The 25,109-nt window shown below is 42.5% G+C and overlaps 1 protein-coding gene across 1 annotated transcript in view; it reads left to right on the forward strand.

Annotated features, from left to right (window-relative positions):
- LOC105363683 (uncharacterized) overlaps window positions 1-25,109 on the forward strand; it is a 199,366-nt gene that overhangs the window by 162,956 nt on the left and 11,301 nt on the right. Inside the window, exon 3 of the mRNA XM_011501434.1 lies at window positions 2,521-2,526. Within this exon, the coding sequence (XP_011499736.1) occupies window positions 2,521-2,526 (6 nt within the window). The remainder of the gene's footprint in view (window positions 1-2,520; window positions 2,527-25,109) is intronic.

The raw sequence follows: 25,109 nt of genomic DNA on the forward strand, positions 1-25,109 counted from the left end.
GAGTGAGTGAGTGAGTGAGTGAGTGAGTGAATGGAGGGAAAGGAATTGAAACTGAGCGAGCAAGACTTTTGATCTTACTTTTGAAAACGGAACGAGAAAGGAACAAAAATGAAGGGGAAACGGTGGGAAATCGTCGCTTAATCGTTGTCCTCTTCAATCTGTATTAATATTTTATTATTATTATTATTTTCTTTCTTTATCATTCTTAAATTAAATTTGAAGGGCCAAAAATTCGATGATTATTGGCCTGGTTTAACGAGTTAAATTTTGTTTATATTTATAAAAGGCTCTTTTAAACGTTTGACGTCACTATTAAATGCTGCATTTGCAAAATAACGTTAGCGTATGAGTTTTCATTGGAAAGTACAAACAATCGTGTAGACTCGCCTAATGACTTATCGGTCGGCTTAGCGTCGTAAATCGATTGTTTACATAATTATAATGTAAAATTCTACATACTTTTCGTCGACGCGATCTGGCTAGTCATCGCTTTAATGTTGTTGAGCAGTTTTTCCACGCGTAAATTGTGCTTAGAATGTCTATAATTAGCTTTGTTTCGTTCGTCCCAATCTACAAAAGAATTCCTCACGGATTATTGCACCCAGATTTTAAAGACTGCCGAGTATTAAAATAAATCTTGGCTTGCTCTGTTAATTTTCCATGGTTTTTAGATGCCAATGATAGTGGGGTTACCACGGGAAGGGGGTACAAAAAAAAACCCCAAAAGAAAGAAAAAAAACTAAGTTATATCCACACACGCGCGGTCTAGATGAATCATGTAAGTGGTTTCTGACATCCGTGATATTTGACGTTAAACAGCCCGTAAGCAATTCCGGTTTAATTTTCTCCTTTAGCCAATATCCATAAAGTAAATTAAATAATGAGTCGCTAGCGACTACGTCATCGGCATAAAAAAGATGTACGTTATTTCGCAGGGAATGAGGAATTTTATAGTTCGCTGGTAATGCTCTTAGCTATTGAGTGCGCTACTCAATGATCGAAAATGCAAGATCGAAGGCTTTTGCTCTCCATATTTAAACGATTTCCTCGAGCGATAATTCGGCCACTTACGAGTGACATAATTTCCTCAAATTCGCTTGTCACCCCTAACCTCCCCACTAACCACCCCACCATCCATCCCCTATTACATTCGAGAATCTGCGGCAGCGATCACAGAAGAATCTCAGTTTAGATATAAGAGGTTTTTTTTTCCTCATTGGACCATCGGCCGTCATCCCCTTCATCCGCCGTCCAACCAGCCGCCGGCTTTCGGGAAAGCCAACTAGTTGACGCAATTTTCTTGGATAAACAGCGTTTGGGGACGGCTTCACATATGAAATACCGAGCCGTGGGTAATTCGAAAAGCGTCGCGAGCTTGAAGGGAGTGCGGAATCCCGATTAAATCGACTTAGGAGGGAACATCGGCGGCGGTGATGCCGTGGCGAGACAGACGCCGCGCTGCTTCTGTGCGTTTCAGCCCCGTAAGCCTTTGGCTTTGTTCTCGGTTGCGTATTGCCTATCAACCAGCCGTAACTCCGCCCCCGTCAGCCCCTTCGTACGCCGTCCGACGTAATACGAGCGCTACACGGCTCTTTTGGGGACAAAAAAAGGAATTTATTCTCCTTTTTCTTCTTTACTCTTTTCTTTCTTTTTACGATGCTTACGATGCTTTATACTTTATACACGTGGGAGTGCCGATCCGAGGCTTTGCAAATTTATTTAGGATAATGTAAGAGAAGAGCTCGCGACGTTTCACTCGTTAGTGTTCTTTTGCCGACGAAACTAGCTGTTTACGATTACCTGAATTTTGTCCTTAATTTGAAGAGGCCTGCCCCCGTCGAAAGCCCATTTACTCGAGACGATTGCGCGATTGGAGCGAGTAGGATATGCTATGTCTTTAATCTCGCGATAAGATTATTTTACGCCGACTTGACTGCCGCGCTGTTTATTTGCAATTTTACAGTTGTAAACGGCGTGGTTTACAAATTATGCGCGTTGAATTTAAGATGCACGCGGGAAAGTTGCAGAAAGCAAAGCTTAAAATATTTCACTAAATTGGCAAAATTAATTTAACTTTTGCTCACAAATTGATTAACTGGTTAGCATATTTAGTGTCCCTATCAAAAGTTCGTAGAGTTGTATTAGTAATGAAGTGGTCGTGTAACTTTTGCGATACGTAAGAAAATTTCTATTTCAATTATTGTATCAAGAACGATAATATTTCATCGTAGTTTTTAATATTGCATTGCAAATTTCGTCAAAACAAAACAAACAAACCGAAAGAAAAAAACGTGAAAAAAAAATTCAAATAATTAAAAGCGTACAATAAACGTGTCAACATCCTCTACACATCCAAAGTGTACTTGTAAAGGTTTGTGCATTTAGTAAAATACAATAGTCTAGCAAACTTTTGCCATTTGACAATAAATGATCGATAAGCTAAGAATGTATCATGAAAATAGGAAATTGTATGAACTAACAGGACAATAGCATAAACTAACAGGACATAATTTGTTTTAGTTTCAGGTACGTGCTTGGCAGAAATCCAGTTTTAAAATTACCGAGTTCGATAAGTATCCTTAGAGTTATTTAAACCGTCGTATTTCATAGACAAACATTGGAATATATTGATATTTGATTAGGACAAACGAACGAGCTTATATTTATATTTTATCGTGTAAAAACGCTCTTGAGTTCATCTTCGCGCAACTCGCGACAAAAGTGCTCTACTTTTTCCAAAGGCATCGACGAGCGTAGGAATAATCATAATGGCGATCATTGCTCCGCTTCTTCGTACCATTTACTACAAATAGGAAAACTCGCGCCGAGCTCCGCGGTGTGCACATGTCATAACGATTTCGGCGAATGAACGATTGGACGAATCAATCGTAGCGCAACGGAGATCGAGGACCTCGTGAAAATAAAAAATACCATAGGAAAACAAGAAGAGCGAAGCGTGGAAATAAAAGGAGACACGGAGCGGGAAGTGTATACCGCGAATACAAGCAAGATAACGAAGAGAAATGGAAATTCGACAAAGTTTCCCGAGCGTAACCAGTGAGTAAGATCCCCGGCAACAAATCGATTTGTTACCAAGTTAATTCATTTCTCATCAAAGGGAATTCCCGGAGTCCCGCGTCTACGAGTACAAAAGTGCCCCGGGGTTAGGAAAAAAGGCGCCAGAGAAATCGCTCCGCGATGAATACAAAACCCGAAAGACAATGGGATTACTCCCACCCGGAGCACCCGATCTCCGGAGGTGGAAGTTCCTCTCGCGGATAAGAAAAGTCCCCCGGATCGACTTTCTATTAAAAACATTAAATATTTCAATATGGAAAACTGGCGGTTGGTACGGCGGCGGCGGCGGCCGCGCGTAGAGCGGAAAAGCGGCTTACGGCTTTAAGCCCGCTGTGATTGAACTATTTACGTCGGGCGTCTCGCGCGCGAACCTAAACGTAATCCTCCCGCCCTCCCTGCCCCTCGCGAATGCATTTTCTTGTGATGGGGGGACACCGGGTAGCGAGTTGGCGCGCGCGCGCGGCAAGAGCGGCAGTCGGGAATAGAGGCGGAGGCAAAACACCCTTGTATTTTTCGCTAAAGACGGGCCGCCCGCCCGGCCATTGAGAGATTTACGATCGAGACTCTTTACGCCGCGTACACGTACTGCTTAGGTGTATTGTTTCCGGGGTGCGTTATACCTAGTTGGGTTTTATCCATTTTTATCGAGAGGTTGGGCGGTGGCGGGGAGGTGAGGTGGGATATGGGGCGAGGAGGATGAATGCCGACTGTGTCACTCCTTATCGCGGATGGTTATCTCCGTAATGCAGCTGCTTGTGTCTTTTTGACCTTCGAGTGTAGTAGAATTTGTCGAAGCTCTGCCACTTCATCCCCCTTACAATTTTAGGCTTTTTCGCTTTTGTACGCTAGCTTGTGGCTTATTTGGCAAGGTGAACAAATTTATAGCCCAAGCTTTTTTTACTTGGAAATCTTTCCTCTTGGGTAGAAGATAGTCGAGAGCCTGACGCAACCAACGCCTTAACGATGCCGACTTATGCTTTTCAATTTCTCTGATAGGAAGAATTGGTCCATGTACCAAGGCATTGTATGCTGCATTATGACTTATATATCTTAAGCGAACGCTTGACTGTTTGTACCCAGTAGTTCTGTAATCTAGATAGCTCGAATGCCATTTCTCCTGAAAGTTTATTATAAAGTGGTTATTTAAAACAATGCGCGTACTTCACCTCGGATTTAGTACCATTTCATTACAATACTTTATTTCAAGTACTAGCTAATGTTACCTTGGAAACGCTGTAGCAGCAGCAGCAGTAGCAGCAGTGTTACGTTTTTTACTTTGAATATTTCATTACTCGTCTATGTAGCAAAAAACAAACTTTTAAAGTACATGCCGTAAATTCTACTTAAACTAACTTTACTTTACGAACAAGCTCATACGTTTACTATTAATAATTCATAGCAATACAATATTTTTTTTCCTTTATATTTCTCAAACTCTTTTACGCTAAATCCTCGTATCTAAACCTCAAAAAATAATGCGAAAGATACCCCCCCCCCCCCCCCTATCTCATCTCTCTCTCTCTCTCTCTCTATCTCATCTCTCTCTATCTCTCATCTCTCTTTCATCTCTCTCTCTCTCTCTCTCTCTCTCTCTCTCTCATCTCTCATCTCTCTCGTTCTGTCGGTAGTATGTAAATGGCTTGGTAGAAATTTTGCAGAAAGAAATTTATATGAGCAAGTGTAAATGTCCGAATTTGTTATTGAAACGGGGGGGGGGGGGATGGTAACGCAAAGTATCGATTAATCTTTTGTATCGTTGTGAATTGAAGGAAAAACTTCCAAGATCTCTTTATCTTTCAATCTCTTGCTTAACGCAACGCACACGTAATTCGAATGCAAATTAACTCCCCAACCATCTGTATTATATGTTTATCGGCGCACTACAGTCATACGCACTTGTCTTGAAAGTATTTAGCGACGAGAAATAATATAGCAGTGAAAGCCAATAGAGCGTCAAATGGCGGGGACTTTCCAAGTTGTTTCGAGTCAATTGTCCCGAGCGAGACGTTTCAATGCGCAACCTTCACCATTTAAGTTGCAACTTTTTTTTTCTTATCCCTCGGTCAGTCGGGCGAGCTCTTGTCAAAGGCAAACAGCCGAACGCGCCCCATCTGAATGTCCATTACTCAGGCCGCAAGATTGTTATCGGTCGGGCACGCGACTCCAAAGTCCACCGATGACGCTCACGATTGCCCCGCCAGTCGGTCAGTCGGTGCGCAAAAAGGTGGGGTATGAGGGCTCATGACGTGTCCCGCCGTCTGCCCATCTCCATCTCGCTCCAACTCCTCACTACCACGTCTCCTCCCTCGTTCCCGTGAAATTGGGAAAATGTATCGAGCCATCGAGCCGAGGGGCTTGGCGACGCGAACGTCTCGGTGGGGGTAGGGGAGTAGTTGCTTCCTTCGAGGGTGAAATCTCTAAAGTTGGAACGTATGCTTTGAAGGTGGCACTGTTGTGAAAATAGAGCTCTGGACGGATTTATTTTTAATTGTCATGGATAGACGCCCGCGGTGCTATTTATAAACGTACCCAATGTTTTTTTCTTGTTGCCTTCATTTACGAGGAATTTGAGATTAGTTTGCATTAGTGTGCGCGTGTGCGTGTGCGTGCCTTTTGAAAGCGCACCGAACGAACGTCTTTGAAGAGCTCATTCTTTATCCTGCAAAGTACAAATAAAAGTTATCCTGATGTTGAACGTATTACGTGAGACGATGTTTACAATAAATGCCCAATAATACAGTACATTTACAATTGAATAAAAGAGCTGGTCTTTCGCAACCATCAATGCTACTTTATCATGTTTAAAGAGTATCAAATTTGGAATGTTGAAGTATAATATACATTAGTGCGTGCGTACAAGTGGTATTATTATTAATATGCAAGCGTAATGTAGTTATTTAAAGGTAATTTGCATAATTATATAAAATGTATGAAATTATTTTCAAAAATTGTGAACAATATCGCTGAATTATCCAGCAAAATTTATCTGGCCCCAGCTGAATATTAGAAAAGTAAATTTCTAAAGTAGAAAAAGCGTCTTTCCAAGCCGTATTGAGTAGTAAACCCTTGTAAATTTGATCGACAGAAACAGAGACACTTTTATGGGACTCTGGTGTAGCTAGAAAAACTTTCTTGCACTCAGTCGCTAGTCACTTGGGCATATATTCCAAGTTCCCTCGTGAACCCTTGGATCGTATGGAGACATTTGATGTCCCTTTTCACCTTCTCCTCCTCCTCCTCCTCCCCCTCCTCCCTCACCATCGCCCTTCGCCGTATCCCAACCCCACCCCACCCCGTCCCTCCTCTATATCCACGTAGGAGCTTGGAAACGCGCGTCCGCGCTCGCTAATAAGTATTCATGCTCTTATTTGTGCGCGCGCTCGGAGAAAAATATTTTTATTGCAAATGAATTCGTGAATTCGCAATAGTCGTCGTCGTCGTCGTCGTCGTCGTCGTCGTCGTCGTCGTCGTCGTCGCCTCATGTTTTATTCTCGATCGTTTTTCACCTAATTTGCCGCCACGGTTTGTGGCACCCGCTCACTTAGTCGACGGGATGGACATTCGCCAAGCCTTTGAACGAAATTGTTAAAAGCCCGGGCAATGCAATGGCCCAGCAATCATCAACGATCGCTTAGTCGATTTCAGCGAGACAGGAAATGTCCGAGTTTCGCGGCTAATCCCATAGACATACCCGCTCACATCTCACCCAACCCCATCAGCCAGGTCGGTGCGCGCGCGGCAACGGCGGCCACTGTGCGTCTCTGTGTGACTGAGGAGTAGGGGGTTGCGGTGGTGTACGTCTCCGATCGCCGCCCTCGTTTTTACAACAATGGCCGGCAAACCGCGCATTTCCATCCCGTGATCCCCGAGGCGTAAGCGCAAGAATGAGGAAACGCGGAATTGCGGATGCGGGCTAAAGATCCAGCGAGTCCGTGGCGCTTCGGACGGTCCTGAAGCGGCTGCCGGAATTGGATGGAGCGGGATGGGAGGAGGGTGGCGAGCGAGGTGAGGCGACTGCTTTCCGTCTGGGCTCTCGCCGGATATCGGCCGATGTTCCCCCGAAGCGTGAGCAAGAGGTAGTCCCATTGTTCCCCGGTGGAACAAGGCTCGAGCGCCGGCTGGTTGACAGAGAGCAGCAGCAGCAGCAGCAGTAGCAGCCCAGTGGCGAAACCGAGAGCCCCAGGCCGCCGTCGGCTTTGAAGCTCCGCTCTCGCGAAATAGGAACAGCCGAGCGCACGCCCCGATGCACGCGATCACACCCTCGCGCAACCAACCCAACCACCCACCCGCCCACTGCTACATCGCGCGCATGTATGGATTTCCCCAGACGCGGCGGCGGTGGCCATTGTTCGGCTCGTCGAGACGAGAGCGCGCGCACGCACACATTCGATGTTCGCGCGCTCACAGGTGGCTGGCTTATCTTTTCTTTGTCTCCTATCTTTTGCTTCGGCCTTGGAAATTGAAAAAATACGCGAGCCGACGGCCGGATATGCGTGTGCGTGAATACTTTTTAGCGATCCCTTGTTCGCCCCGACGTAATTGTTAATCTTCACACTTGGTGGACTTTAACGCTCGGATGGGTCCCCGGGCTCATTCGGTAATGTAGATCTTCCAGGATGAACGGCGGCCATCCTACGGCGACTACGATGAAATATAGATGGAGTTGCGTAGAACGAGGATTCTTCGTTGATCCAGCTGATAAGGGATAATGTATTCGGATCTCTAACGAGAGTAGGGTTGTTTGTTGCTGAATTCGGCTTATAGTTTGCCCCTAATTTGATTTGCCTTGCAAAATTTAGCTAATTCTTTTTGGAGCGTCGAGCGTGCGAGTCTTCTTCCTTGTTTAATCAGGGGCTTAGCCGCACTTGTGCAAATAGCCTTTGCATTCGTTTGATATTCGTCGGAAAAATAAAAATCCAGGTAATTTTATAAGAGCTGTGTAAGTAATACGCGTTAAGCCATTGCGGCAAATGTAATATTATGAGACTTGACTTGGGCTCGCCTGATTTAGAGGTTTATTTTGCGAGAGGGACAATTGTTATACAATTTTATCGTCAAACTTTATTTCAACTTGGTTGCCGAATGCCGCGCGTATGATGTAACTGAACTAATCCATGACGTATTTTATTTTTATAGCATTTCCATTACAACGGATGTTTATTATTTTGATGGAATGTTTTTGACGGCAAAATTCATAAGTTGCTGCTCTCGTCTTTTTCATTATAATTCATTTTTAAGTTATATAAAGGATAATTAGCGGCATCGCTCATTCGACATAAAGACTGTTCTCGCATGATTGGATCATATTAAAAATTTGATAGTAATGACGTTACAGTTTTGTTATTTTTAAAGTTTCGGTCAATTCCTTCGAATTGAAATTGTACGCCTGGTAAACAATAGCCGACATCGAGTTACAATCTTGTTATTTCTAGAGCCGTGATATTTACCACATTAACATATTTATAAATACAATTTCATTAAGCTTCCAACGAGATTCAGTGGCAGTACAGCTATGTATAAGCAGAGTATCGATTTACAATACATTCGTCAAACGATTAATTATCCTATCAATCTCTAGTCCCAAGAGTGTCAAACTTCTCTGCCTCCACCTCCTTAGCCGACATAAAACTTTCCAGTATTTGAATGTAAGTATGGCAAAAATAACACGCTGCACACATTGTAAAAGCTCTCGTAGGATACAGCTCAAAGTGCTTTATGAAATCAGAAGGATGAATAATTCAATTTCTCCCGTTTCAGCATGGTACGAGAAATACATAGATATATATATATATATATATATATATATATATAGAGAGAGAGAGAGAGAGAGAGAGAGAGAGACATTGAGAGATAGACATCCGTTTGGAAGAGTACTGTAGTCGTCCTGCGCCTTGACGTGGGTTCGCTCCCGCTCCTTTGTGCTTGACCCTTTTCGTCTCAGTCGGTCGCTTGTCCAAATGCTTCTAATGAAATATCCACGTGCTTTCCTTTAATGATTATTGCCGGATCGAATGAATTAGGAGGGGCGGCGCGATGTCGACGCGGGGAGAAATGTATAGGAAGCTCGAGAGTACTTTCGTTCATTAATCTCTTTTTAAGAGGGTTCCAAGGGAAAAGACAGAGAGAACGTTAAGAATTTCGCTGACTTTCGTCATATTGATGCTATTAGGCTCCCTCACTTTGATCTATTTCCGATTCCTTGACTCTTTTATCTTATGCGTTTAAGATAACATCGTTTATTATTAGACATTTTTCATTATTTCCTAATTGTCACGTTGATCAGTGAAGGATAAGAAACGTAACTATTTATCTTGTAACAGGATGTAAAAATTAAGGACTTATTTCACATCCAACGTCATTTCATCTAATTCCATCATTATATTTTGTATGAAACGTGTAATTACATAAATGTGAAACAAATCGATATTATAACCGACGATATTATAACTTCCTTATCAATGAAACGATCGAGATAATTTCGAAAAGCCCTTTATCCGTGCGCTGTATCACATAATATTGATTTAACTAATAACGTACTATTAGCAAATTTTCACGAAACTCCATGTGAAGGCATTGAAATATATATTCAGCTTCGGTATTGAGTTTTATTATCACCTTCTCCCTCCCTCGCAAACCCATTCGTCGACACGCTCGTAATTCCCATCGTGAAAAATAAATCCATTCTTGACGCGCAACCACCACTTAATCAGTCCGACGCGGCGCGTAAATAGTGTTAATCAGCGAAAATATTTGCACGACACTCGAGCCGGTCCGTCCCGAATGGACATTAGTTCTGACCGGACTCGCACAAATGAAAAAGCCGGCTAGCGAAAATGTAGGAGGTGGAGGAGGAGGGGACGAGAAATAAAAGTATCGCGCGCGTGGGGATTTCGGTTCGTACGTGAGGGATGCTGCAGTCTAACGATGCGGTGCGTAGGGAAATTTCGCTTTTAATAATTTTAACGTGCTATGTTTGGACTGGCTTCTATTTTTTTCAGATTAGGGGATAAGATTCGGGTGATGTAGAGGGTTGGAAAGTTTTAATTACGAGAAGAATTTTGTTTGATGCTGGCAATATGTATTTGAGAAAGGAATGTCTCGCTCATTGGGGCGGTAACGTCTTTAAAGCCAGTGGCACTTTTATTTTTGTATAATTTTTACGGCATAACGTCAACAATCCATTTCAACATTATATATATATATATATATATATATATATATATATTAACGAAGCTTGACGGTCTTGTTTAATGTAGCGTTTGTTAGTGCATTAATTGAGATTTGTGGGGTTGCAGGTGGCAAATGAAATGTAAATTATAAACCATTTTTATTATGAATTGTGCATCGTTGGATTACGTAACGTTAAATCCTTTTTTAAAATTAAGTTTTATGCCCATTCGGGTAGGAATTTGTACTGATAATGTTGTAACATTACGTAAAACACGGCTTTACGGGATTTCAAGGTTATAACACAATCTTAATCAAGTCTGACGATGATTATTCGTAAAAAAAAATTAGTAGTTTGATAGTTAATCATTCGATATACTTGGTGCGTTAAAAGGGAACAGGGAGGAGAAATAAGCCGAGTGTAAAAATTATTTAATCTCTTTTGAGTCTAAAGTCTTCTTTCGGCTATTTTAAAAATATAATGTGCAATTGTATTACGAATCGTAATTAATGCTGGACGTATTCATTAAAATTGCGGTGTATATTAATGAATTTAACTTTTGCCTGTAAAACAAATAATACGGATTATATATTTTTAAGCTTTTCCTAACACATGGCCAAATTTTAATAAAACTTTCGGAGCTTAATCAAATTTCAATTGTGCTCAACTAATTATACACTTAAATTTGCAATCGGAATTCGAAATTACATTCAATTTTGTATTATTTTGATAAGGCAGACATGCATTAATAAAATATTAATTGATTTTCGCGGTATCCACGAATATACCGAAATACCACATTTTAATTTTATCCTTTTGTTGCAAGATAATCAAATAAAGGACTTTATTGGCATAAAACTTAATAGGGGTATATAGTGGAATTGAGTAAGCGGGTGGGGAAGGGGGTTATGGTCGTCCGGCACGGATCCCCCACCGCCGATAAACTATGGATGAAAGAAATTTTTTTGACTTGGCCGTATGCTCGAATCATCCGAGTTCGGACACTCACTGACATTATTACGATTAACGAGTGCACAAAATTTGCGCGAACAAGACGTAGAGGAGAGTGAAAGAAGAGCAGCGACAAGAAGGTAATGGGACGGAGAAGGGAGTTGTGAATTTTCTGTTGTGCGGAACAAACGCAGCCGAGCTAATCCCGCGGATTAGGCGGCAAAGGAAAGGATCCGTTATTTGTTCCGCCGCGCTTCCCGTTGTCACAAATTGCATGAAGCTTCGCGGTATTTCCCCCCTCCCCTCGCCCTCCCTTCCCCTTTCCCTCCGCCGCTATATGACGAGTGCCGTTCTTATTCCAATGATCCGGCCGTTTTTGCTCATTTTACTGTCCCTTTCTTTACCTTAGCCGGCCGCATTCATCTTAGTTTGCCGCTTGATGAATCCACTGGAGGAGGGATTAATTGGCGCTCAGTCTTGCGGAACGAATTAGTCTGTGACCTGCGGACAAGTGCGCTCATGAAGTACAAAGGCATTTCGTTGTTCGGCAATGGGCTGAATTTAATATCGGTCTCACATTTGGTTCATTCCGGCCGTTTTATTTCCATCTTCCGGGATATTTGCACACTTGACTCGAGTATCGGAGACTCTCGCGCGACGAAGCGCTTCAAAGGTTTAAAATTCCTCACCGCTTCTAACGGGACGAGCCTCAATCCGAATATATTTTTAAACATTTGCATGCCCAATACAACTCTTAACTTTCTTTTTACACGCTTGTTCGGCATTATTTTTCCTCCGACTGCCAATAGCGATGTGTCGCCGTAAGCAAGAAAAATAATTTTTTTTTTTTGCCCCCGTCGAACTAAAAACAACGTATTCCAATATACTCATGATGGTTGACCTTTTTAAAAATACTTTCTAGATTTCATCTTGCCGGCTATAAAAATGCATGCGCGACTTCATAAGCTACCACCAGAGCTTCGTGCTTTGCTTACCGAGAAAACATAGCCGACGCTGTGCAAACCTTTAATAAACCTTGAAAAAGTGAACGTCCCCTTATCAAACAGTGCGACTTGTTTTGAAAAACACGTCTTAGCGGTGCAGCCGTATATACTACGAACATTAGGGAAAAAAGAAATAAAAAGGAAGAAATAGCGAGGAGAAGGGAAGAGGAAAGAAAAAAAGAAAGAAAAAAAAGAATGAAGGAAAGAGGTTAGCGGCCGAATAATAAAAAGCTTACGGGCGAGGGTAACGCGAAAAAATCTCATGGTCCGCTGGCTTTGTATATTTTGCGAGTGCATTTCGATGTTTTGGTTCCGATATGCGCTCGGCCATTTCTCGTAGGTATTTGCGCGGAGGGAATCGTGGGGAGGTGAAACGACGAGGCAGTAAGGAGAACCCGAGCCTCGGCTCGTTAAAAATACGTCGGCTCAGCTTAGGGCGCCGTCGCCTCGCCATTCTCGTTAATCCGGGCCCCAAGGATATTCATACGCCTTGCTCAAGACGCTCCCCCATAAATTGCTCGCCTCCTCGCGTAGCTTCATTATCGGTCGACGGCATTGATGACAGCGATTGACGGGGGAGGGGGTTGGTGGATGAGGAGTTGAAATTTTCCAAGCGAAATTGACCACATCCGCGGCGTTTCTTTTTCAAGCTCGATCTGGCTTTTCAGCTTCCGCTGACCAAAGACTTTCGCCCCCCCCCCCCATCGGCCCCACCCCACCACCTCCTCACCTCACCATACCCTGAAAAATGAAACGGTGCAATTGGCTTTTGTCATGGAGGACACCACCCACCATAATACCACAATCACTGCTTCCCCTACAGTCGTATAGTCCAGCCGATGCTTAATTAGCGAATTCGTTTGCGCTCCTGTTCCTTCGCCCCGCCCCCGACACCCCCGGCATTATCTTCACGGTCATTATATTTTTTGTCGATGCCCCGGATTTGCACTAACTCTTTTTCGAGCCTCCCGTATCTTCGGACATCGGTACATTCGGTATTTTTTTTCGGTATTTTAATATTCGCGGCTGGTAGGGCGCGGTGAGATAAAGGGTCGAGAAAATGACGACGCTATGACTTTTATCGGGAAGGATCTTGCGCGTAGCCGGGAAGAGAGATAGAGTTTGCCGCTACGACGCACCATTAAAATACGCCTAGGTATGCGATACTGTAAAATGTGCTCTGTATTTTATCGTTGAGTATTTTAGATTTGATGTATAGCGTGTATTATACAAAGTCTGCTGTGGTTTGGTATTGTATATCGTATATCGTTAGTCGAATGCTTTATCGCGCGGGTCTCTCTAACGGCGCTCTCTCACTAAATTAATTTATTCTGAAAACAATTTAACGTCGATTATACGATATGGGCAAAAGAAAACTTAACTTTTCCATGAATGTGAGTCTCGCGTTCTTGCAAGGTCCCCTCTCGTCTCTTTAAGCTTATAATAAAAATTGATGGACGTATCGTTTTATATGATTGAATTAATTAACGGCATTATACGCCGAGCGTATAAATTACACGCGCGTGCGTACACGCAGACACCGAGTCTCCGTGATGGCAGCAATAGTAATGGTTGAGTCGTCGTTAGAAGTTTCATAAAATACGTAATTACCTTTTAGCGAATTCGTGCTCAAGGTAACATCAATTTTACCGAGTCCTATTAAGAAATTAGTCTGCGCGTTTGTTTTGTCGTTATAATGAAATATTTTATCGATCAAACGTTTTCGATTGATTGGCGCTCGTTAACGTGCGAGCTATTATGGCAAGTACCCTAGTCATTAAAATCGATGAACAATCATCGAATAATGTTTGAACGGCACTTTGTATGTTTAAAAAGACCCACGACGGTCGCCAACGCCAACCGATGCGATCGAGCTTTTAAAACTTAAAGGATGAAAAGGGGAAAATCTCTCGCAAGCTCGTAGCCCGTTAGCACATTGTTGCAATTTTGGTAATGCAAGTCCATTTGGTTTGGTGGCTACGAACACGCGACCGGTGGGTGGTGTGGTTGGGTTGAATTTCCGCGTCTTTAAGCAACGATTAATTATTATAAAACGATTTGTACGTACGGTTTATACGTGGGCCTGAAAAAAAGGACGGGCCCTTGAGTGACGAGAAGTCATTTTCCCATGAAATCACAGTGGCGCTGAGAGAAGGGGACGTGGCTTCTCGTAATAACCTGGACAATTGAGCGAGGTTGAACTGGTGAGACGAATTTGTGATTAAAGAGATCCTTTCAAATAGAGTTTCAGCTCTTTTCAATGGACTGGCTACGACGAGTCGATTACGGTTTCCTAAGGTTTTTTCGCTGCTTCTATCGTTGCCCCTTTTAACCATTGAATCGCTCATAATATTTACAATGTATATTTTTATTTCCTGGTCATGACGTACGGTCGACTTTCTAAATTTCGCTTCTGCAGGCAGACACGCACAAGCACAAACTCATGTCTTATCATCGTATTGTTGAAAGATTAATTTGTCCTTTTAATTTGCCATCTATGGCTTAATTCAATTTACAAATAATTACAATTAAGTGGTATATTATATTATAGTGGCCATATTATGCGCGTCGCGGTTCTTGGATTTAGCTCAAGTTTAATTTTTTCTTTTATTTAATTTCTTATATACGCATGAACTTGGTAAAGGACGACTAATGTAAGAGAGTAATTTGGTTTATGAAGAAGTTTCTTGCTGGGGTGGCTTATTATTTTTCCTTTTCGGGACCATTTGAATCACTTTTGACGATCGTAACGAGTGTTTAATACCAGCATGGTGATATTTATTAAGAATTTTGTTTCAATTAGCTATTTGTTTAAAAGACAAACATTTTTCATGTCGTCTAACGAATTTGATACTACGACAGACTAATTGTCTTACTCAGGAAGAAAAATGGAGACATTCGGAAGAAGATGGGAAGCCGGTGGGGTGGGATGGTGTTCGGGGAAGGGCTGGGATTCGGGTTATGCGGCAATTGTGCCGCAAGTGTAGCAAAAAAGTCAGATTGGCTAATTACAAGAGTCGTCCCGCCGATGATTAGAACATTTGTCCGACTATTTCGTCCGCTTAATACTTGGTATATCGCTATTCGTAACTTTAGCGCTATTAACTTTATAATTAACAATTTATATTTATAGGTTCATGACTAACGCACTACTTCATAAATATAATTACGTATTATTACAATATTCAATTTATCGCAAAATCTAGAACACGAGCTATAAGAAAAGTTTATTAACATATTCGGATAGTTCAAAAAGAAATAATTAATCTTAATTGAAAATCTTATTCCGAAGAAATGCCGTTACGAAAAATTGCTTGCCGCAAGCCTGCAATAACGAGCACGTTAACTTCCTCAATAATTCCCGCACGCACGTACGAAAATGCAAGTGCAGCAGGATAATTGAAAAATATTCCATTCTCGTATCCTCCTTTAGACGAGCCCCTTCGCGATATATGCACTCGGCGATATTAACGCCAATGGCGCGGAGGGGTCGGTGGAGCAGAGTAGAGAGACAGATTCAGAGCAGAGCAGAGCAGAGTGAGAGAGAGAGAGAGAGAGAGAGAGAGCAGAGAGAGCAGAGAGGAGAGAGAGAGAGAGAGAGAGAGAGAGATAAGAGAAGAGCGATAAATCGAGTTTCCTCGAGACGTTTGGTCGCTTTTATAAAGTTTCTCGAAATGCGCGGCGCGTCGCTTTGGAATATTTCAGTGAGGAGAGTGAAGCCGAGTGGCACGAGGGAGGATGAAAACGCCCGGGAGGGTTCGGAAAGTAGCCTTTCACTTACTTCCACTCGCGTGTTCGCTGTCAGATATCGAGCCGAGCGAGGACGTCTCGCGCCCGCTGCCTTTTGTTTTGCCTTACCTTTCCCTCACCCACCCTACGTGGTGCGTCTTTGTCGGCTGCGCGAGCACGCGTACGCCATTGTTGTCGCGAAGGCCAAAGACACACGGACTTAATCCAGCACATTTGGCTAGCACCGCAAAAAATTGATTTTCAATTTTAATCTCTCTACCCCCCCCCCCCCCCCCCCCCCCCCCCCCCCCCCCCCCACCTAACCTCAATCCGCAATCCCCAATCCCCATAATACCCCCCGTGGAAGTAACAGCAAGCGCCGGCACGCGTGCCTGACTTTTAATGTGATACACTGGATCATGCGGTGCTTGAAATTGAAAAGTTTTTGCATAGAAATGGAGGAACGTTACTCGGCCACGTTCAAACTCTGGCATTTCATTTATTCGTTTAAACAATGATGCCGTTTTCACGGATTGCCCGGGTGCATGGCGACTCTTTTACATTGTGCGCAACATTCGTGCGCGTCACTGACGGCAGACCATTACTAAAAAATCCACTCGGTTCGCCCTTCCCACTCCTGGCCAAGTACGCACGAGCGAAAATATGGATGCGATTCGTGTCTGAAAATACGGACGCGTAAGTCATTACTTTTAAGCGTCCGTCCATTAAAGAGAAAGAGAGAGAGAGAGAGAGAGAGAGAGAGAGAGAGAGAGCAGTCAACCATCGACGGGCGGTCGACTGAAACGCTGATAAAAAAAGAGTGAGAGATACCTCGAAGCGCACTTCGTCCACCCCCTATAATTAACAATGTTTATCCCGTGCTAATGATCGTCCATCGTCGTATCTTACGAACTTGGTGGGATGGATTGTCGGACGGTTGCGGGTAGGGTCGGTGAGAGAGGGAGGAGAGTAAGAGTCACAGGGAAGGATAGAACGAACAAGGACGCGCGGAGATACTTAGCCGGTGCGCTTTGTTATTCCCGCGGGTGCACGTGTCTTTTGTTTTCTTTCCACTTTCCGGCGATTCTCCCCACGTTCCTCCCCTCCGCCACGTAACAGAGAACTCGGGGCGCGTGGGTGGCGCACAGAAGCTGCTGCTGCTCCTTCTTATGGTGCTCGTTCGTGCTTTGTCTCGCGGTTGCCGCACTTGACGGACGGAGGATGGGTTTGCTTTCCATCTTCCTCGCTCTTTTTATTCTACGCTTTGCTGCGCGCGTATTTTTGCCTTTTTTCCTTATTTCTCTCACTCTCTCTCACTCTCACTCTCACTCTCTCTCTCTCTCTCTCTCTATCTCTCTTCTTGTTCTTTACCTCTCTCTCTCTCTCTCTCTCTCTCTCTCTCTCTCTCTCTCCCCTTCGTCACTCCCTCACTCACTCCGCGTCTCTTATTCTGCTTCGTACTTCTGGTTACGCGAACTGGAGAAGGATGTAACGACAAGACGGAGGGCTTCTCGTACCGTGGACGAGCATTAATTTCAGAAGTAATTTCTTCAGGTTCTCAGTCTCGTTGATTTGATTGATGTAATTTTACGTTCCTTGCGTCACGCGTGCGCACACAGCAGCGATAGCCTCAAGTACATACGCCGTACCGGAATTGTAATAGCGATGCGAACGTCCCTGAAACGGGATACTTCCTATCACCTAATTTTACCGGATCATGCAAAATTCATGTTGTTTCATCTATATTTACTTTAAATTATGTTTAACTGTCTATTGTAACGCTAGTTTACAAATATCATTTCCTTTACGTAATAAATGAATGCCCTCGCTCTTCGTGCATATCATTTTCACTATGTTTGCAATGTCTAATTGTATTTCCACAGTATTATATCATGCAAATGTATAATAGATGCAATGCAAATGTAACATATCGCGTAATGTAAATGCTTGCTCACATATTTAATAATAATTCAATAAAGGAACATTTATTTAGCCGGTAAGTGTACGCATGTAAATTAAGACGTGTAAGAAGGCCCTCTCGAAGCTCGTTAATGTTGAGCTGAGCCACTTTAGGAATTTCTGATGGTATTAGTGGCTTCGCCGCGTTATTGCTCACAATCGTAAAATGTTTGTAAGTTGGACAGAAGAGCCGATGAATAATTTGAGCGATAAGGAGCCAATCGATGTCCTCCTGCACTTTAAACGGTATTCGCGAATCCTTGGACGCGCGCGAAGCTCCCTGGCGTAAAAACGACTTCTAAACTTCGTGTCACGATGCGCAATTCTACCGAAAGGCTATAAAAACAAGTCAGCCGACGTTGAAAAAGAAAGTGCACACAATTCAAGCTGCTGCAGCTGCAAAGTGCCGCCGTCTCTCGTCGTTGCGCTCTCCTGCAAAATACGAAATTTCTCCGAGTCTCGCGTTTCTTGCTCGTTCACTATCTTCCCTCCCACTCTCTCTCACGACCGGAAGCTTCTTCTGTTCCACCGCGACTCTTTTGTCCCTCCTGCTCGGCTCGCTCTTATTATATAGAAGTCGAAGGTAGGATCCTTCGCGGGGAGGTAATTGCCAGTTAAGTTCATCGGCCGGTTTTTCTCCTTTTTTCTCCTGCCGCGCTGTTTCTCTATCTTTCTAATACTTACTTTACTAGACATTCTAGCGCCTATTGTCTTATTAAGTTTTTATGCACCTCCAAGTGAGAGATGGGCTCGCTCGTTTTATGCTTGTCGCATTATTTTTTTTTTTCTTTTTTTTTTTGCCAACCATTATACGGGCAACTTTTCTTTCTCAGTTATGGGGATTGCTACATGAGAGGGTTCGTTTAATTGGAAACGAAGAAGCATTGAATTGCGATGATTCCTATCTTGTTTGCCGAGGTCGATTCTCTCGGTCCATTTCCCCTCCCACTCCTCCACCACCATACCACCCTTTTATTCTACGTCTCTCTCTCTCTCTCTCTCTCTCTCTCTCTCTCTGTCGTATTTCCCTCTTCGAGTATTCTTATCCATAAGCTAATAATTCCCGTTAATTTTCAGTGACGACCAATTAATATTAGTAACATCAAGTTCCAATAATATTAGTAATCCGTCGTTGTTTGGTTTATTATTATATGCTTCACATTTTTTTCCTCTAATGTCATAGACGATCTGTTATTTATTCACATTTTCAAATACTACAACATTTATTAACACTGTGCTTCTCAATATTCTTTTGAATACCTTGGAAAACAATTGTATCTATCGATAGAGGTCGAATGTGCCCGGATCGATAGATATCGGAAAATTTTTTATTTTTATTTTGATGCCTTCCTCGCGATGAAACAAATATTTACAATTGACGAATAATTGAATTTTCCAACATTATTTTCATTCATTACAAACGAGATAGTAAAATCATTTTCTTCGTCACGGTAAATCTCACCTAGCGATATTATAAAACTCACTCTTTCGGATTTGCATAAAAATCATAGATGGTAGGGAATTAAAAAAAGGGAAGGTAATCATAAATCATGAAAATATTTTGCCGGGTGCGATCTCGCGGAACATAATTGCCTTTATCACATCCGATGCTAATCTCTTCCACTCTCGGCAAAAACATTACCTGATCCGTTCGGACATTGAAACAAAAACAAAAATAACAAAAAAAAAACAGAAAAATTGAAAAAAATGAAAACAAAAATAAATAAATAAATAAAAGGACGAACCGCGCAAATGGAGGTAGCCGGACGCGTATCTCGCATATCCGTCGATAAAAGTCCACCGAAGTAGATGACAATCGCCTCGGAAACGAACGGCCGCCCACCGCCGTGTGCCGCCTCCACATGCAAACACGAAATCTCAATTTACAGGATCTAACGATTGATCATCGGTACTACCACCTTCCACCCCCACCCCCAACCCCCTCCCCACCTCATTATTCATGCTCTCGAATGTACAACCGATCGCTTCCGGTCGCGCTATTTTTTTCTTGTCGTAGCTCGCTCGTTCCCCGGATTCGTCGCCTATCAGCGGCCGGCATCTCGCTTCACTTCGCGGACCGATCGATCCAAGATCAATGCCGCGGACGCATATTACATGCCGCACGCGACGTCCTCCGGCCGTGATTGGGGCCGCGCTCGGCTTGTTTGCTTTTACGACTGGGCCTCTTTGTAAGCAATGGCCCAGGAAGAAAGTAGTTTTAGTGTATACGATCGCGGCCATGTAAAATTGATAAGCCGTAGGAGAGGGGGATGTGCGTGTGTCGGTTTGGCGTCGATGCCATGTCGAGACAGACGTTAGACGTGTGCCGCAAAACTAATAAGAGTGTACTGTACTTTTTTACCTGCATTTCGCGTGCATTATTATTATCATTATCGTCATTATTATTGTCGTTGTTGTTACTATTGTTGTCGTTGTTGTAGTCGTTGTCGTTCTTGTCGTCGTCGTCGTCGTCGTCGTCGTTGTCGTCGTTGTTGTTGTTATTTGATGTTGCGATAGCCTAAGATATTCATCGATACATTTTAAACAAGCTCAGGGGTATATTACAATGTAAAAGTTGAAAAAGATTTTATATGTCTCGGTGATAACGGTACGTTCGTGATTTCCATCACGTACGGCCCATAGTAATTGGAGCACCGCCACTAGCTATTGATGAAAAGATCGATCGCGAGTTTTCCCGGGGGCGCTGATTTTTTCGCGGTACGAGTATACAGAAACTTTTGGTCGCGTATCTTTATCTACATCTAAATATCCATTGGTCTCGTCCTTTGTGCTCATTAAAATTTATTCGATTTAATGCCAATTAGGAGCAAGGCATTAGTGAATATTAAATTCCACCATCGTCTCCATTCTTTCACCATCCGTCAAATAAACCGATAATTCTACCGTCCAATGTATCGTCAACTATATCGTCAAATATACCGTACAAATCCATGAAAATCGCTTATTTTTGAGACACTCGTGCAAACATCTCCCGAATACATGAAAACATTTCTCTTCTTGTATATCGACCATTTGTTTGTCTTGACGGCGCAAGTTTTACTTTCTAAATTACCTTACTATCAAATGTTGAATTTTTTGCGCCTCTCCTAGCGCATGGCAAAACAAAGTCGGACCGAACATTGGAACATAGCTTTTATTCCTTTAAAAATCCAAAGTCAAATTCATGAGAAGAATTCCAGCAAGTTATTTCCAACTCGGAAAAAGTGATTCCTACCCCCGCCCCACTCTCTACCTATGCATCTATCTATCTATCTATCTCATTTCGTAAGTGAATCTGCCTCTTTTAGATAGACGAGTTCACACTTTTATACTCTGTACTCAATTTCCATCTTTCATCGGCTTTCGCGAATTTATCGAGGACGTAGACAACAAAGCCGAGTCGCTCTCTTCTGCCTGCGGTGCAGTAAATTCAAAATCTCGAGGCGCTCGATATCAGTCGGAAATTGCGCGGCGGCCGCTACCCGCGGAAAGAGGAAAATCGCGCAAACCATTGCGACCGTATGCCATTACGAGGGTTAGCTATACCCTGTCCCGGAGGAACGCCCGGAAAACCTAGAGCAGGTATCTCGAGGCAGCCGCCTCTAGTAGTAGTGGTAAGGTTTACTTCGTTTGCGGCAACGGTGGGGGTAACGGTGGCGGCGGCGGCGGCGGCCGCGGCCGCAGTTGTCGTGGCGCGTAGCTTCTCCGTGCGTGGGAGTTAGCCTTCCTTTCGGCTGGATACGCGAGTCGTTTGTGGTTTCGGTTGGGCGAGATGCATGAGCCCCTGTAAACACAGAAGATCGCGCACGAGTATCCGGCTACCGAGCACACTGATAGGAATTTATTGGCCGCTTCAGCGGAAACATTCGGTTAAAATATTAGCTCGATATCCCTTGCCCGTAGTAAAAGGATTTTCGCTCGCTTACTCGCTTATCTCCCCGGCGAGATCTCGCGTTACGAACACGAGCTTTATGTTCTTGCTCGCCGGTTAACATCTTGACGAAATCAAAGGCGTCTTTGTCTTGTTGCAAGCTGCGCTTGAGTCAACGCTCGAGCTGCGCAACACCTACTTGTGAGAAATGCATCATGCGACGTGGATTGGTGCAGTAGTGGCGTTTCACTCGATCGCGCACAGAAAATCCCCTTGAATGACGTGGCCTTACGTTATCGTTCTACTATATACTAAGACGTGTGCGATTTCATCTTTGCTAGAATCTTGTAGAGCGAGATTCGGCATAGTGGATTCGGGTGTAGGAGATGGTCTCGGGTGGAAGGGATGAACGGATGAGGGGGAGCGAAGCCAATGCGGTTATTGATACTCACCGCCGGTATGTCACGGTAAATACCGAATAGTGAGGTGGCCAATGAATTGCGTACAATTGCAGCTTGGCCACAGCGTTGCACTTGAAAATGCACTCGGATTTTAGGAAAAGCCCAGCCATGGGAGATGAAATGCGAGAGTCGTGTATGTGCGCGCTTGTGTGCGCATGTGTGGATTGATAAATAGACCGAGGGAGACCGAAGCGTTGGAAGAGAAAAAAAAAATATATATATATATATATATATATATGGATAGAGGGTGGCTGGACGAGAGGGAGAGCGGTAGAGGAATGATAAACACATACAAACCAAAAAAAAAAAACAACGATATTTATAATGATAAAGAATTTAAGAGAAAATAATCGAGATTTAGAAACACAAGTGTTATGCGCAGAATATACAAGATTTTTTAATACGTTGTATGGTTCAAGTCAGTTGACTATTTCTATTATCATGTTTTCTGTCTGATATCTGGCATTTCTTGCTTTAAATTGTTTTATTCTGTTTATTATGTCTTGCACGTTGGAAATGTAGTTTAATATTCTTATTACTTGGAATTCTGGCCTGAAGAACGCTTATTTTTCTTTGCTAAGATGATCTAGAGAACCATTAAGATAAGACATTTAATAGACACATGAATCATGTTAAGTTTAGAAAATGCTAGAAAGATTCGGTATTTATAGACGAAAGTACTCCAATCTAATTCAATATAAGTGTACTACTTATTAATATATTAACAAACTTCGCTCTTTTCAATTATCAATTAAACATTATGTTTTATGTCTGTGCGATAAAATCATTGACAAATGAGAAAATATGGACAAAATATTTTTTACAAAGTATTAATATTGCCAGCTCTTACATTGCGTTAGAATTTTAACAAAAACAAATAAAGAGCTGATTTTAATCATTTATTGAGAATAAATTAAACAACTTTGTAATGCATTGAAAGTCTTGAAATATTCGATTCGTTACCTTACGAAATTCAACAATAAATAAACCGAAAAATTATAAGGTCATATAAGCATAAGTAGTAGTGTCTAATAAAGTTTTGGCATCTTAAAGGAGAGAGTCCTTTTACCGCCTTATCGTGATTTTAAAGTGACGCTCAAGTTCATGATGCGTATATGAGACCGGCCTGTTTAAAAAACAAGAAGGGGAAAAATTATGAGGGAAACTTCCGAGGGGAGAAAATTGCGTAGGGAAGCAAAAGGCCGTATGCTCGAGCCTTTTTTGCAGGAAGTAGTCGCTTAAGTGCACGTGTCATCGAAATTCCAAGTCGAATTCGGAGCCAAATCTACAAGAATCGAGAGAAAGGAAGAGGGGAGAAAAGTAGCGCGATGCCATATTGTAGCACGAATTATAGAGCTTAAAAGTACTCCAGATAAAGCTTATAATTTTTAAAACCATAAAAAACAAAAATCAATTTTATCAGGCTTGGGATTAAAGTGCACATAAATTGTAGAAAAAGAAAAAAAGCTTTCGAACAGACGTCAACGTGATAAATTATTTGCAAATTTTGAGTAAATGATTTTTTATTTAAAGTTAATTTCATAAATTTCCTCTTCAATATAAGTATTTGACCATCTTGATTATTGAAATCCTCTCAAATAACAATATTTATGTATGGAAAATTTTTTATATACTATCTATTGAGATTTTCTCGCTCTCTCTCTCTCTCTCTCTCTCTCTCTCTCTCTCTCTCTCGCTCTTTTATTTTTTATCAAGGTACATAGTTTACATATTTATGAAAGAATTTTACATTTCAAAAGATTTCATTTTAGAATCTCTCTTTTAAGTGATATATAAAATTTACAACTGATATAAAATAACGAAAGAAACAACTTTATGTATTTCAATATATTATAAATTTCTGACTTTTAAATTCAACAAAATTCGATAAATTCGATAGAATATGAGCTGTTGTTATCTGCAATGATAACCGCATAAATACAGTTAATGTAAAAGTAAATACTTGAAAGGACGGGAGGAGAAGTCTAAATTCAATAAACCGTAAGTAATTATATTAGCAGTTTTTGGTCCAAGCATTCACCACAACCATAACACCATACGCCAGCATACGTACATGAAATCTCGCTAGTAATAGTTAATTTTATTGACGGTTATATGAATGCGTAAGGCCAAGAGACCTGCCATTACACGATAAGAAATAGCCTTTCTCTCGCTAAAAGCTAATAATCAGTGGCGTAACTTTGCACTAATCGTACAAAGTCCTACCGCAAGGAAGACGAGACCTCCCTCAATATTTTACAATATCCTTTGGAACAACAAGGACCGAGGCCGAGCGAAAGAATTTACGGATAGACGTAAGGCAACTATGCCATTACGTATCGACAGCTTTAAAGGGGTTTGGTCGACTGGAGACGATCGATAGTCGATGTATTAGTGCACGCGTTCGGAAATTCCAAAGAGTGCGAGTCTCCGCGATGAAAAGTGAGAGGATTGGGGTTGATGTCGGTGGTGGGAGGAGAAAAAAATGAGTACGAACGAGTGGGTCGCCTCCACCAGACATTTTCAAACGAGTCTCGATGAATTGCGCGGTCGTGCCCTTAGACCGAGGGTTGAAAATCGATTCTTCTTCCTTTTCCGTTCTTGACACCCACCACCACCACCACCCTCCAACACACGCGCGCACTCTCTCTCTCTCTCTCTCTCTCTCTCTCTCTATCTCTCTCTCTCTCTCTCTCTCTATCTCTCTCTCTCTCTCTTCTTCCTCCGTAATTTCTTTCCTCTTTCGAGACAATACTCTTTATCATAAAAACGAGTTCTATGATATTTCCTATAGAGCAGGCCTCGAGCGAGTATTATACGCAGAGGGACAGACAAATGCCGTACTTTGGCTTCTGATTATGTAGCGGCCAAGGGTCTTTGGAAAGTAC

This window comes from Ceratosolen solmsi, unplaced genomic scaffold (assembly GCF_000503995.2).
Source record: "Ceratosolen solmsi marchali unplaced genomic scaffold, CerSol_1.0 scaffold3, whole genome shotgun sequence".
Classification (NCBI taxonomy): domain Eukaryota; kingdom Metazoa; phylum Arthropoda; class Insecta; order Hymenoptera; family Agaonidae; genus Ceratosolen; species Ceratosolen solmsi.